The sequence below is a fragment of the Carcharodon carcharias genome, chromosome 30, assembly GCF_017639515.1.
Source record: "Carcharodon carcharias isolate sCarCar2 chromosome 30, sCarCar2.pri, whole genome shotgun sequence".
Taxonomy (NCBI): domain Eukaryota; kingdom Metazoa; phylum Chordata; class Chondrichthyes; order Lamniformes; family Lamnidae; genus Carcharodon; species Carcharodon carcharias.
Window position 1 is genome coordinate 4326524 of NC_054496.1, and position 14827 is coordinate 4341350.

General features: G+C 42.3%; 1 protein-coding gene across 3 annotated transcripts in view; it reads left to right on the forward strand.

Moving 5' to 3' along the window:
• The window catches only part of LOC121271372 (intercellular adhesion molecule 1-like), a 34317-nt gene extending 23436 nt beyond the window's left edge, over window positions 1-10881 (forward strand). For all 3 annotated transcript variants that reach the window (XM_041177342.1, XM_041177341.1, XM_041177340.1), the window contains 3 exons: window positions 6032-6277; window positions 6635-6916; window positions 10247-10881. In XM_041177342.1, coding sequence (XP_041033276.1) covers window positions 6032-6277; window positions 6635-6916; window positions 10247-10482 — 764 coding nt within the window. In that variant the 3' untranslated portion in view covers window positions 10483-10881. The remainder of the gene's footprint in view (window positions 1-6031; window positions 6278-6634; window positions 6917-10246) is intronic.
• The last annotated feature ends 3946 nt before the right edge of the window (window positions 10882-14827 follow it).

Consider the following 14827-nt stretch of genomic DNA (forward strand, 5'->3'; position numbering starts at 1 on the left):
CAAGAGTAGATCAGAGGTTAGGAATCCTGCAATAAGTAACTCATCTCCTGACTCCCCAAAGACTGTCCATCACCTACAAGGCACAAGTCAGGAGTGTGATGGAATACTCTCCAATGAATGAGTGCAGCTCCAACCACACTCAAGAAGCTTGACACCGTCCAGAACAAAGCAGCCTGCTTGCTTGGCACCCCATCCACAAACATTCGTTCCCGCCACCACTGATGTACAGAGGCAGCAGTGTGTACCAGCTACAAGATGCACTACAGAAACTCACCAGGCCTCTTTAGAAACCCTTCCAAGCTAATGACCACTGCCATCTAGAAGGCCAAGGGCAGCAGACAGATACTAACACCACCACCTAGAAGTTTCCCTCCAAGCCACTCAGCGTCCTGATTTGGAAATATATCACCGTTCCTTCACTGTCGCTGGAAACCCTGGAACTCCCTTCCTAACAGCACTGTGGGTATACCTACACCACATGGACTGCAGCGGTTCAAGAAGGCAGCTCACTAACACCATCTCAAAGGCAATTAGGGATGGGCAATAAATGCTGGCCTAGCCAGTGACGCCCACATCCCATGAATAAAAAGGAAGTCACTATTGGAAGTCTTTGAGTCTTCTTCTGCACCACCGAGTCTCACTCAGTTGCTGGTGGCTGAATCACTGCCTGTATCCCCTTGGGGTGGTAGGTTCAGCTGCACCTCAGATGAGGGTTTCTGGGCTCCTTCTGACCTTTGGGGTTTGGCACTGCTCTGTCCCCTTCCTGAGGAACAACAGCATCATGAGTCTTCTAGTGTTCCCTTCTTCCTCTCACCCTTCTCCTCCTCCTTATCCTTCTCTCCTCCTCATTGCAGGTTGTGTCTCCAGCTGAGACAATGATCCCCATTTGTCTCACATACTTTTCACCCCTCATTAATGCACCGAAAAATAATCCATCAAAAGAGCCCTCTGAATCAGAGGAGAGTTCTCCTCATGAAAAATATCCAACAGGTTCCTCTGCCCACTCAAATGAGCAGTTCCCACAGTCAATAGAGTTTGAACTGCAAAGCTCAGACTCTGGTCTCAGCTGCAGTTTTAAAACCACCTAAAGATGGTTGCCCTTAAAAAACAGATTCCCCACCTGTCGTAAATCTTGCCCTGAGGGTGTATTATTGCCTTTTGACTATTATTGCACTGAGATGGGTAGCTAATTAACTGAATTATCTTTTAAATTGAAATTTAAATAACACAGGCGGGTTCCCAACTTTTTGACCCTCCCACCTGCCATATTATCGAAAACCAACATGATGACGTCATAAACAACACCCGACATCAACACATCCCATAATACACTCTGCAAAGTGGGAAACACTCCAGATCTTGCAGCATAAAATTCAGCCCAGAAATAAAGTTCAACAGTGTAGTAATTATGGTTTTATTTAGTGTGCAACGTACCTTTAAGAATAATACTTGTTAGGCACGATCACATGATCTGTAGTAACCAATAGGAGAGTAGCACGGGCTGCCTCAGCAGTCAGTGTAAAGATGGAGTTGGAGTTGAAAGCACACTTGAAGTTGCGGCTAAATATATTGTAAATTAACTTAAAGTTTGCGCCCAAGAAGTGTCTGCTGATCAACTCAATCATTAATAGTACAACTCGGCCACCCTACAACAAACTGGTGATAAGGATAAAACAGGATAGAACCGAAGAAGTCAAGTTGGAAAGAAATCGGCACTGTACCTTGCCCAGCAATTGTAAGTCGCAAGCTCCATTAGACTTGAAGAATTTGAGAGAATTAATACTTTTGAACCAGCCAAAGACGATTGGCCTCAACATATAGAATGCCTCATGTTCTTTTTTTCAAGTGAACGAGATTACGGGGGAAGAGAAGAAGCGAGTGAGCCTCTTGAGTACTTGTGGGAGCAATACCTACAGCTTGATTCAAAGTTTCATAGCACCCAATGCCCCAAATTTGAAGAATTTCGATGAATTGGTGGACCTCGTGAAGGGTCATGATCAACCAAAGCCCTCAGTCACAATGCAGAGGTTCAGGTTTAATTCATGAAATACAGCCCCGGGTTAGACAATTGCATGCTACATGGCAAATTTGAAGCAGCTAACGGAACATTGTGAGTTCAGTACGACTCTGAACAACATGCTCAGAGATTGTTTAGTGTGTGGTGTGGAAGAGGACACTATTCAGAAAATATTATTGACCAAGGTCAATCTGGATTTCAAGAAGGTGCTAGAGGTAGAGGTGGAAACAATCAGTCTTTTAATGATTGGCAGTTTAAAAAAATCGAATGCTACTATTGTCATAGAAATGGGTATATGATGATGCAGTGTAAGGAAAGATCCAAGCAGGCTTGTGTACAAAAGAAGAAGCCCAATGAAATCTATGATGTAGAAGAGCCTGAAACAACAAATTCAGACATTTACTCGCTGTTTTATATGAAAGTTGGAAAGACAGAGCCAATATTTGTCACAGTGAAAGTAAATGGCAAACCTGTTAGAATGGAAGTGGACGCAGGAGCTTCCGCTACAGTAATTGGGGAACATACCTTCGGATATTTGAATAATGGCGAACATTAATTAAGTTTAGAAGAAACAGACACCAAGCTATAAATATATACGGGTGAAGACATTCAAATAAAAGGCATAAGCAGAGTAACTGTCCATTATGGAAGCCAATTGGCAAAGCAACCCTTGATGGTGGTAGCAGGTGAAGGGCCAAGTCTCCTGGGGCGAAATTGGTTAATGGAAATTCAGTTAGAATGGGCTGAAATTTTCCAGTCGAGAGCAAGTGGGCTACCAGAGCGATTTAGAAAGTACGCCACCATCTTTAAGGGTGAACTGGGGAAAATCCAGGGCCTGCAGAGCAGCAACCCCTCGCTTCATGAAGGCAAGCCCAATGCCATATGCTCTGGGAGAAAAAGTTGACATTGAACTGAACAGACTAGAGAAACTGGGCGTTATACAACCTATTCAGTTCTCAGAATGGGCAGCACCCATAGTCCCCCTCCTTGAACCTAACCAAAGTGTCCAAATTTGTGGAGAATACAAACTGACGGTTAATAATGTAGCTCAGCTAAACAGGCACCCCATTCCAAAAATCAAAGAACTGTATGCCAAGCTGGCAGGAGGGACAGCGTACACTAAGCTTGACATGAGTCATGTTATCAACAATTAGAGTTGGATAATGCCTCCCAGGAATTTGTCACAACTAATACCCACAAAGAGTTGTACGAATATACACGATTGCCCTTCGGTATCTCCTCCGCTTGTGCCGTCTTTCAGAGAGCAGTGGAAAGCTTACTGCAGGGACTGCCCCAGGTTGTAGTCTATTTAGTGACAGGGCTACTTTAGTGACAGGATTCTCTGAAAAAGAGCACTTGGCAAACTTAGATGAAGCCTTAAAATGTTTCTTGCAAGCTGGAATGCTTTTAAAAAATGAAAAGTGCATATTCCAAGAAAAGGATGTAATCTATTTGGATCACTGGTAGATTCACAGGGCCTCTACCCAACTGAGGAGAAAGTGAGAGCCATAAGAGATGCTCCTGCACCAAAGAACGCCTTTAAGGCAGAAACTTTAAACTCTTTCAAAAAGTACCTGGATCTACACCTAAAGTGCTGTAAGCTGCAGGACTATGGGCCGGGTGCAGGAAGGTGGGATTAGAAAGGGCACCTGGGTGTCCTTGGGCTGGCATGGACAAGATGGGCTGAATGGCCTCCTTCTGTGCTGTAACTTTTCTATGGTTCTATGGTTCTATGGAATGGGAGCAATGCTCTCTCATCGGATGCACAACGGCACGGAACAGCCGCTAGGTTACATATCAAGAACACTCACCACAGCAGAAAAGAGATACTCACGATAGAAAAAGGCCAGTCCATCATCTTTGGTGTCAAGAAATTTCACTAGTACATACACGGCCGTCATTTTACAATTGTTTCAGACCACAAACCATTGCTAGGATTATTTAGTGAGGCCAAAACTATAGTACCCATCGCCTCAGCAAGGATACAACAATGGGCTTTAATTCTGGCAGCATACGAATACACTTTCGTACATAGGACTGGTAATCAAATCGCAAGCACCGATGACCTTAGTCGTTTGCCTTCACAAGAAAATGAAGAGCACATCCCAGTTCCACAGGAACTTTTTTACTGTTAAATTTCATAGGTTTCTCACCGGTAGTCAAAGACTGGACAAGTCAGGACCCAGTCCTATCTCAAGCACGAGAACAAGTGCTACATTGTTGGTCACAGGAGCCCATAAATGAAACCGTACTTCAACAGAAGACATGAAATAACCAGCCAGGGTGGCATCTTATTGTGAGGAGCACGTGTGATAGTTCCTCCAAAGGGAGGGAACCACTTTTAATTGAACTGTACAGTGCCCATCAAGGGATTTCCCAAATGGAGACCATAGCACGCAGCTATCTATGGTGCCCTGGGATGGATGGTGAAATAGAGAGTTTAGTAAAGCACTGTGTGCAATGTCAGCAATTGCAAAAATTGCCAGTGATAGCTCCATTACACCCATGGGAGTGGCCAGGTAGACTCTGGGCGTGGTTACACATTGACTACATTGGACCTTTCCTTGGAACAATGTTTCTGCTCATTGTTGATGCCCATTCAAAATGATTGGATGAATATGAGGTGAAGTCACCAACGTCGGCCATTACAATTGAGAAACGACGTCAGAGTTGTGCTATTCACGGTCTACCAGAAGTAGACATTTTAGATAACAGCACAGCATTTATGAATGCTGAGTTTCAACAGTTTATCAACCTCAACCATATCGCTTATGTGAAAACTGCACCGTACCACCCTTCTTCAAATAGACTGGCCGAAAGGGTGGTTCAAACATCCAAAGCAGGGATGAAAAAGCTAACTGGTGATTCCTTGGCAACCAAGCTAGGATGCTTTCTTTCTCATTACAGGACTACCCCTCACACAACAGGTGTCACACCTGTGGAGTTACTGTTGAAACACTGTCTCAGGGCGAGATTGAGCTTAATAATGCCGAATTTAGAGGAGAAGGTGGAAATGAGTCAGGGAAGCCAGAAAACTTGACACAACTGGCATAGTCACGAGAGGAAACCACCTGAAAGATTGAACTTATAAATTCCTTACCCAGTGTAAATATTATGTTATCTTGAAAAATATGTACTTGTAAATATAATATAGCCCAGTTAAAGGGAGAGGAATGTAGTAACAATGGTTTTGTTTAGTGTGCAATGTATCTTTAAGAATACTTGTTAGGCAAGATCACATGATCTGTAGTAACCAATAGCAGTGTAGCGCAGGCTACGTCAGCAGTCAGTGTAGAGATGGAGATAGAGTTGGCGTTGAAAGCACACGTGTAGTTGCTGCTGAGTATATTGTAAATAAACTTAAAGTTTCCACCCAAGAAGTGTTTGCTGATCAACTCTATCATTAATAGTACAACTCAGCCACCCTGCAACAAACTGCTTAGCTGGCACCAACATTGCATGACAGATCTTTCATTCACTCACTCACTTTCCAAAACTGCTTCATCCAATTCAGGTTCACAGGGAGTTGGAACCTATCCTGACAGGCAATGGATGCTAGGCGGTGTACACCCAGGGTGGGATGCAGTCCATCACAGGGCACACTCGCGTGCACACTACTTCAACTGTTCTATCTAACTAGTGAGCTGGAAACCTCCTCTTAGAGGATTAGAAATGAAACCTGTCACCAGTTTTCTTCATTCTCAGAGTGTTGCTGAATCAATTATTCAAGATTCCAACAGAAACCTGAAATCACTTGGAGATTTCTCAAAAGCAGCACTCAGAACTTTGCTGTTTTCTGCAAAGTACAGGGAAACTTACTCTGCCTTTACCCTGTGTTTTACTTGACCTGGGGCTTTTTGATGCTGACGCTGGGTTTTAAAATAGAAGCCAGTTTTATTCTGGGCACTGACATCCAGAGAGCACCAAACAAATAACCAGAAAGATCTGAAGGACACTTGAACTTTCTGTTGTTTAATTTCATGATTTAATTTTTTGTTGTAATGAATTTTACAGATGCTCCATTAGAAGCACAGATCTTTAAAGGTCAAGAAGATTGGATTAAAGGGAAATCGCAGAATTTAACATGTCAAGGTGAAGGGAACCCAACTCCCCAGGTGTTCTGGACCAAAGATGAAAAGATATTCAGCGGAGAGATATTCCACATCCCATCAGTCCAAATGCAGCATGGTGGTCTGTACAAATGCACAGTCACCAATGAGTATGGATCCAAACGCTCATATGTAAATGCAGTCATTTTGTGTGAGTAACAGATTACAGGAAATTTAATGTTTGAACCGTCCTTTATTCTGGGTGCAGTGAACACTCTGTGATATCGTTGAGCAATCAAATACAGTGGCTGTTATGTTGACTTTATATTTACACAATGGCACTGCATTTCATTGTACAAAATAACAGGTGCCTGGGAGTAAAGTCCAGGCAGTGGCAGTACTGAAAGGATTCAGATGCTCTGAAATGGCTCTTGGAAGATGGAAGAGAGCACAATATGTGGCTAAGTTTGGGCATCCAGCTAATCCAAGCATTGATGTGGAGTTGTGTATGTGTTAGTGATTCTGTGGGTGTAACTGGCTATTTTCATCTTTATTTTCTCTTTTCCAGATAAACCAGGAGACACAACTATATCAGTAAATAACAAAACAGTGTCAGGGTTTCCTGTAAACATCAGTAAAGGGGATGAGGTTACAATAACCTGCAATTCCAGTGGAAAACCCACACCTACAGTAAAGTGGGAAGACCCCAGTAATGGCAGCAACATTGAGATTGGTCCTCCTGGAGTTCTCCGTATTTCCCAAGCAACATCAGAACATCAAGGAATTTATAAATGTCGAGCTACCAATCAATATGGAATTGATGAGAAGGAAGTGGACATCAGGGTCAAAGGTCAGTTTCTAATACTGGTCTGAGTTCAAAAAATAAATAATTATTCTCTTGTGGATTGAAACAACATTTCTGTTACTCCAATTAAATCCTGACTGTCACGTTGGTTTACTTAATTCTGTTATTTATTTATTTTCACCAAGACTCCTGTTCCACTCCACCCTTGCTGATGATGGGACAAATGGATAAACTACTGTCTGCCTGTAACAATGCTGCTCTGTAACTAGCCTCTGGGACATTATTACAAGTGGCCCAGCGTGACATTCCCTTCCACTTGTTCCTCTTTGTGTGTAGAAGCACCTTCCTTCTGCTCCGTGTTTGCCCAGGCTGCACAGACAGTAAAACGGCTGGAGTGGAGTTGCAGCAGCGAATCCACATGCTGACTGTCCATGGTGCAAGGTGTTAGCAGCTCAGTGAGCTGCTGCAGCACATGGTTAGGCTTCAATTCCAGTAGTGAGGGAGGGAGGTGGGGACAATCACAGTGAAAAATAAAACCAGGAGATACTGCCTTTGACATGAAGACAGCATTAGGCCAAATGTGGCATCAATGTGGAGCCCTAGCAAAACTGAAGTCAATGGGAATTGGGAGCAAAGTCTCCACTGATCTGAGTCATACCTAAGACAAAGGAAGATGGTTGTGATTGTTGGAGATCAATCATCTCAATCCTAGGATATTTCTGCAGGAGTTCCTTAGGGTAATTTCCTAGGCTCAAGCAGCTACAGCTGCCTCACCAATGACCTTTCCTCCATCATAAGGTCAGTAGTGGAGGTGTTTGTGGATGATTGCACAATGGTTTACCAAACTAATACCTGGAATGGAAGGGTTGTCTTATGAGGAAAGGTTGCACAGGCTAGGCTTGTATCCACTGGAGTTTAGAAGAATAAGAGGCAACTTGATTGAAACTTTTAAGATCCTGAAGGGTCTTGACAGGGTGGGTGTAGAGAGGATGTTTCTTCTTGTGGGAGAATCTAGAACTAGGGGTCACTGTTTGAAAATAAGAGGTCTCTCATTTAAAACAGAGATGAGAATTTTTTTTTTTAGAGGGTCATGAGACTTTGGAACACTTCCTCAAAAGGTGGTGGAAGCAGAGTCTTTGAATATTTTTAAGGCAGAGTTAGATGGATTCTTGATAAGCAAGGGGGTGAAAGGTTATTGGGGTGGGCGGGAATGTGGAGTTGAAGTTACAATCAGATCAACCATGATCATAATGAATGGTGGAGCTGGTGCCAGGGGCGGGTAGCCTGCTCCTGCTCCTAATTCGTATGTTTCACGAATCCTCAGGTGCTGAAGCAATCCATGTCCATACACAGCAAGATGGGGACAATATTGATGTTTAGCCTCATAAGTAGCAAATAACATTCACGCCACACAAGTGCCAGGCAATGACCTTCTCCAACAAGAGAGAATCTAACCATCTCCTCTTGACATTTAATGGCATTACAATTGCTGAATCCCCCACTATCAACATCCCGGGGGTTACCATTGCCCAGAAACTGAACTGGACCAGCCATATAAATATTGTAGCTACAAGAGCAGGTCATAGGCTGGGAATTCTGTGGAGAGTAACTCACCTCCTGACTGCCCAAAGCCTGTCCACCATCTACAAGGCATCAGTGGGAGTGGAATGGAATACTCTCCACTTGCCTGGATGAGTGCAGCTCCAACAACACTCAAGAACATTGATACTAACCAGGACAAAGCAGCCTGCTTGATTGGCAACCCATCTACCACCTTCAACATTTACTCCCTCCACTACCAACACACAGTAGCAGCAGTGTGTACCATCTGCAAGATGCACTGCAGTGACTCACCTAGGCTCCTTTGACAGCACCTTTCAAACCCACAACCTCTATCACTTAGAAGGACCGGGAAGTAGATACATGGAAACACTATCACCAACAAGTTCCCCTCCAAGCCACACACCATACTGTCTTGGAACTACATCACTGTTGCTTCACTGTCACTAGTCAAAACCTGGAACTCCCTTCCGAACAGCACTCGGGGTGGCAGTTCACCACTGCCGAGCCATTGATGCCCGCCTCCTATGAACGAATAAAAAATATTCAAAAATCACAAAACTTTAGGGAATAAAGGCTCAACCAATCCCTCCATCCCAGGAATTAATTTAATGAACCTTCATTGCACTCCTTCTATGGCAAGAATATCTTTCCTTAGGTAAGGAGACCAAAACTGCACACACTACTCCAGGTGCAGTCTCACCAAGGCTCTATATAATTGCAGTAAGACATATTTACCCCTGTGCTCAACTTCTCTTGTAATAAAGGCCAACATACCATTTGCCTTCTTAATTGTTTGCTGTACCTGTATGTTATCTTTTCATGACTCATGAACAAGGACACCCAGGTCCCTTTGAAGTTCAACACTTCCCAGCCTCACACCATTTTAGAAACACTCTGTATTTCTGTTTTTGCTGCCAAAGTGAAAACCTCACATTTCTCCACATTGTATTCCATCTGCCAAATTTTTGCCCACTCGCTTAGCCTCTCCAAATCTCCTTGAAGCATCCTTTCATCCTCCTCACGACTCAGTTCCACGTAGTTTTGTATCATCTGCAAATATGGAAATATTACATTTAATCCCCACAACCAAATCATTGATATAGATTGCAAATAACTGGGGCCCAAGCATTGATCCATGCAGTACCCTACTCTTTCCCAAAGGCTCCTTTACAACAGAATTATTAATTAGCCCTTTTTCATTGCACAATACTATATCTAAAACAGCTCGTTCCTTAGTTGGTTCCTCAACATACTGCTCTAGAAAACCATCTTGGGGGAACTAAAGTATGTGAGTAGGTAAAATGAGAAATGGGAGAAATTAAACATTTGTGACACCTGCGAATCAGGTTTGAGATTGAAACAGAAAAGTCTAGAAAAACACACGTGCCAATTCCAAAAAGAGAAAAAGGAGGCCGGTAGTATGTATATCAAACCCCCTCTTCCCCTTTCCCCATTACTCTGTGTTCTAAATATAAACTCCTCACCGCCATGCCAGGGAAGAAAATGGAGACAATTGTGGAGTCACTAAAGTTTAAGTTTCATGGAGAGAAATTGATCTGCATCACCCTTGAATAATTCCTGTAGGTGTGTAAATGGGAAAAGACAGGAACCTGAGAACAGGTTGACCTCCACAAAAAGCAGAAGTGGGCTGTGGTATGGGAAGAACGAAAGAAGGTGAAGAACGCAACTTGAAAGACAGAGAAGAGCAGAATATAGCACAATAGATATACTATAAAAAATTCCTATTGCTTGTAACAAAGATTTTTTTTTGTTTTGTCATAAATCTTACTGTGTTTTCGAATGTTTTCATAGGTGAAACATGTCTACCATATTTGGTAATGGCAGGAATATTACCATTGATCATATTCGCAGTCATTGGCTTGTACTGGAAATACAGGGCCCATAAAAGAGGACTATATGAAGTACACAAAGCAAAACCTAACAACAACCCACAGATCCCCAATGGAAATGAATATCAGGAAAATTTTCCTTTAAAGAAACGTGATCCATATCCTGGTGAATCAATTACAAATGGATTTTACAAATAAAATGATATTACATGCCCTTTTTTGGAGAAATTCCAAAGATGATCTTGTTAATATTGTTACTGAGGGACTCCGCTCATTGCAGCGTTAAAGACTACTTGCAGTAATTGAAATACTAACTGTAAAGACAACTCATTACTGACAATCCTCAGTATTATTGGGCTGTTTTTGTATTACTGTGGTTAAAATTTTATTTCAATTTCTATGAACACTGGATAGTCACCTGGACTGTGGTATCTAGATAGGTTTAGCACTGGTATCAAGAGAGCTGTGTGAAAACAATGGCTTCCCCACTAACTGACATGAAGGCTGATCTATTCCTGTTATGGCTGATTTAATTGCATAATGTATGCCATGTATAATGCGACGTTCCATGAAAAAATAAAACAATTTATACAAACAGATGAAATGAAGACTAGATATGAGGCAACATCTCAATTTTTAAACTTTCATCCTTATGTTTAAATGTCTCCATGCCCTTGACTTTCTCTATCTTTAACCTTGTGATACAATCTAGAACTAGAGGGCATAATGTCAGAATAAGGTATTGCTCATTTAAGATGGCGATGAGAATGAATTACTTCTCTGAGGGTCATGAATCTTTGGAATTCTCTATGCCAGGCTGCAATGGTTGCTGAGTCATTGTATAGAGATATCTGAGATAGACACATTATAGGGAAGTCAAGGGTTATGGAGAACAGGCAGGAAAGTGAAGTTGTGAGCCAACTGTACCTTCCCTCAGTCCTATAACTCTCTGAGAACTCTGCAGCCTTCTAACTCTGGTCTCTTGTACTCCCCAATTTTCATTGCACCATCCTTAGCGGCTGTGCCTTCAGCTGCCAAGGCAATAAGTCCTATTCTATGATGACATACAAGCCGTGATCCTCACCAATGGAACCACCACAGATCCTACCTCAGTGAAAACTGGGGTCAAACAAGGCTGTGTCATTGCACCAACTTTCTTTTCCATTTTCCTAGCTGCAATCCTGCCCCTCACCTCCAGCAATTTACCCACCGGCGTGGAGCTAATCTACAGAACAGATGGGAAACTGTTCAATCTATGTCACCTTCAATCCAAAACCAAAATCACTCCAACCTCAGTCATTGAGCTAAATACGCAGATGACACTTTGCGTGTGCACTCACTTAGAATCTGAGATCCAGGTCATTGCAGACTTCTTCTCCGATGCATTTGAGAAAATGGTTCTTTCGTTAAGCACCTGGAAAACTAAGCTCCTTTTCCAACCAGCTCCCTCAGCAAAACTCCTTGCCACATCGATTAAGATCAACAACGAGAACCTGGAAAATATGGACCAATTTCCATATCTTTAGGAACCTTCTCTCAACAAAAGCAGACAAAGATGACTCATCAGCCCCTCCAATGTGTCAGCTCTGCCTTTTGTTGATGGAGGAAAAGGATACTTGAGGACTAGGATCTCAAACCTGAAACTAAGGTTATGGTTTACCAGGCAGCGGTGATCCCCAGACTCCTATCTGCTTCATAGACTTAGACAGCCTATGGCAGACACCTCAAAGCACTGCAGAAGTACCACTAGCAAGATCCTCCAAATCTGGTGGCAAGAAAGGTGGTCCGACAGCAGTGTCCTCTCCCAAGCCAACATGCCAAGTTTCAAGGTGCTAACCATTCAAAACCAGCTCTCTGGGCATGACACATTGTTCATGTGCCTGATAACAGACTCTTGAAGGCACTGCTGTACTCAGAACTTGTTTGCAGAAGGAGACTCCTAGAAGTACAGTAGAAATTCTTGAGGGCTGTCCTCAAAGCATCCATGAAAGGCCAGCACTGCCAACTCATGGGAGTCCCTGGTTTGTGACCAACCAAAACAAGAGAAGGTTAAATTGGGAAGGCACTGAACACATCGAGAGACTTTGTCAGGAACTTGCAGAGGCAAAGTTGAGGCATGGGAGAGTTCAAAACCTCCAAATAAATAATCTCCCTGGCGCCTCAAGCACCACCTGCCCCACATGTAGCAGAGTCTGCGCATCATGCATTATCAGTCATTTCAGAACCCATCGGACCAAAGTGAAAGCAAGTTATCCTCAATCCCGAGGGATTGCCTAAGAAGAAACCCTAGAATTCCCTCCCTAAACCTCTCTGTTTCTATCTCCTCCTCTGAAACTCTCCTTAAACCTACATCCTTGACTAAGCTTTTGGCCACTTGTCAGCTGTAATTCACAAAATCACAGGATCACATGTGCAGAAGAGGCCCTTCAGCCCATCGAGTCTGCACCGACATGTGAGAAACACCTGACCTACCTACCTAATCCCATTTACCAGCGCTTGGCCCATAGCCTTGAATGTTATGATGTGCCAAGTGCTCAGTTGCCTTTGAATGAAAAGGTTGTGGGTTCAAGTCCCAATCCAGGAGTTGAGCAGAAAAATCAAAGCTGACATTTCAGTGCATTACTGAGGGAGTGGTGCCATCTTTCAGATGAGACTTTAAACCAACTGCCTTCTCAAATGGATGTAAGTAAATCCCATGGGACTATTCTAACAATAACAGGGAGTTTTCCCTTGTTTCCTAGCCATTATTTATCCCTCAATCAACATCACAAAAATACATTATGTGTTGATTATTTCATTGTTGTTTGTGGGAGCTTGTTGTACACAAACTAGCTGCCACACTTGCTACAGTATAACAGCAAATAAGCTTCAAAAAACACTGTACTACCTGAAAAGTGCTTTGGGATGGCCTGTGCTCGTTAAAGGCGCTATTTAAATGCAACTCCTGCTTTTTATTTCCTAATATCTCCTTATGTCGCTCGGTGTTAAAGTTTGTTCGTTAACTCTCCCGTGAAGAAGCTTGGGAAGTTTTACAGCATTAGAGATGCTAGTAAATGCCAATTACTTGTACTTTGCTTGTACACTGCTTCTGTTATAAATGTTTTTATAAGTGTATATTTTCAAACAGTTGTATTTTTGAACTATTGTTTTCTGAGCACATGCAATGTATCCTCTGATAGTTTCATTAATGTAACATCCATTGTATGAAACTGTTTTTCTGCAATCTCTCAAGATATCACTAAATAAACTAAGATTGTAGGTAATGATATAACAACTGTTTAGGATAAAAAGTAATGTTCATAGCCTACCAATGTGGTATATTTGAACAAGTAAACAGATTTTTTTGAAGGAACATTGTATTAAAATAATTTTCTTTAATAGTGAATTGAGATCAAATGTAAATGCTGGAAAAATCAATTTTTCAAATTAATGTTTCCTTTGAAAGTAATTGCTCCTCACCTTTGTCTTCAATGTGCTTGTTCTAACCAAATCATCCACTGTCTCCCATTCCTGCTGTTGGCGGATACAGTTCCCTGAAGTCTAAGAGATCATAAAACAGACTGTACCCAGAAATGCCTGCTCATGCATCACCAGATCAGCTCAACCATATTAAATTCATGGTTGAGTCACTCTCCTCACTTGAAACCTATTCCTGAGAAAAAGAGGCATGTCGAAACTTTTTGTCTTATCTCTTTTTTTCAGCAGTTCTCAAGTTCTGTACTAACAAATGACCATTAAAACCTATTCCTCCAGAATTGCCCTAAATATCAAGGATACCCCATGACTCCTTCAGCTCTCTAAATTCACCTCTTGTCCTTGCTGATCTATACTGGCTCCATGTTTTCAAACACATTAAAGATTAAGTTGAGACATAACAGAAAAAAACCTCTCAAGAGCCTTGTCCCAGTTGACCTTTGCAGCTTTTTTCTGACTTGTATCCTGAACCCTTCAAATTTGCCTGCTGTATGTTCTGTCCCTTCCCTTTGCTCCACCACTGGTTGGCAGGACTTAAAAAATGCCTCAATCCCGCTCTCCAAAACTCTCCCTTCATCCTTGCATCTTTACAAGTCTTTCTAAAACCCATTAACTCAAGCAAGCTTTCAGTCATCCCCCTTAACTCTCCCATCACTCTGCGTTCATTCATTTCTGATTTTCCCTCCGTGAGGGGCTTTGGGATGTTTTTCTACTTTGAATGCAAGTTGTTGTTAACATTCACATCAAATGTATATGTAAAGATTTTAAACTAAAAGTTCCCTTTTTCTCCAAAGCCGCTAACCACAGCTGGTTGATTACAGTATATCTGGTATAAACAGATGCAGTTGGAATTACTTTGAATAAACTGAGGTTAAAATTAGCCTGACCCTCCTAGAACACAGTTGCGATGCTGCGCGCTGTGTTTTTTCAGAGAATTGGCGATTGAGCTTCGTGTATACCTTGGAGCTTTCAGCTTAAATAGTTGGCAGCCAGGATAGCCTGACACTACAGAGAAAACTCTAATTACTTTCAAAAAATGAGCCCCTCTATACCATCACCATGATGATAG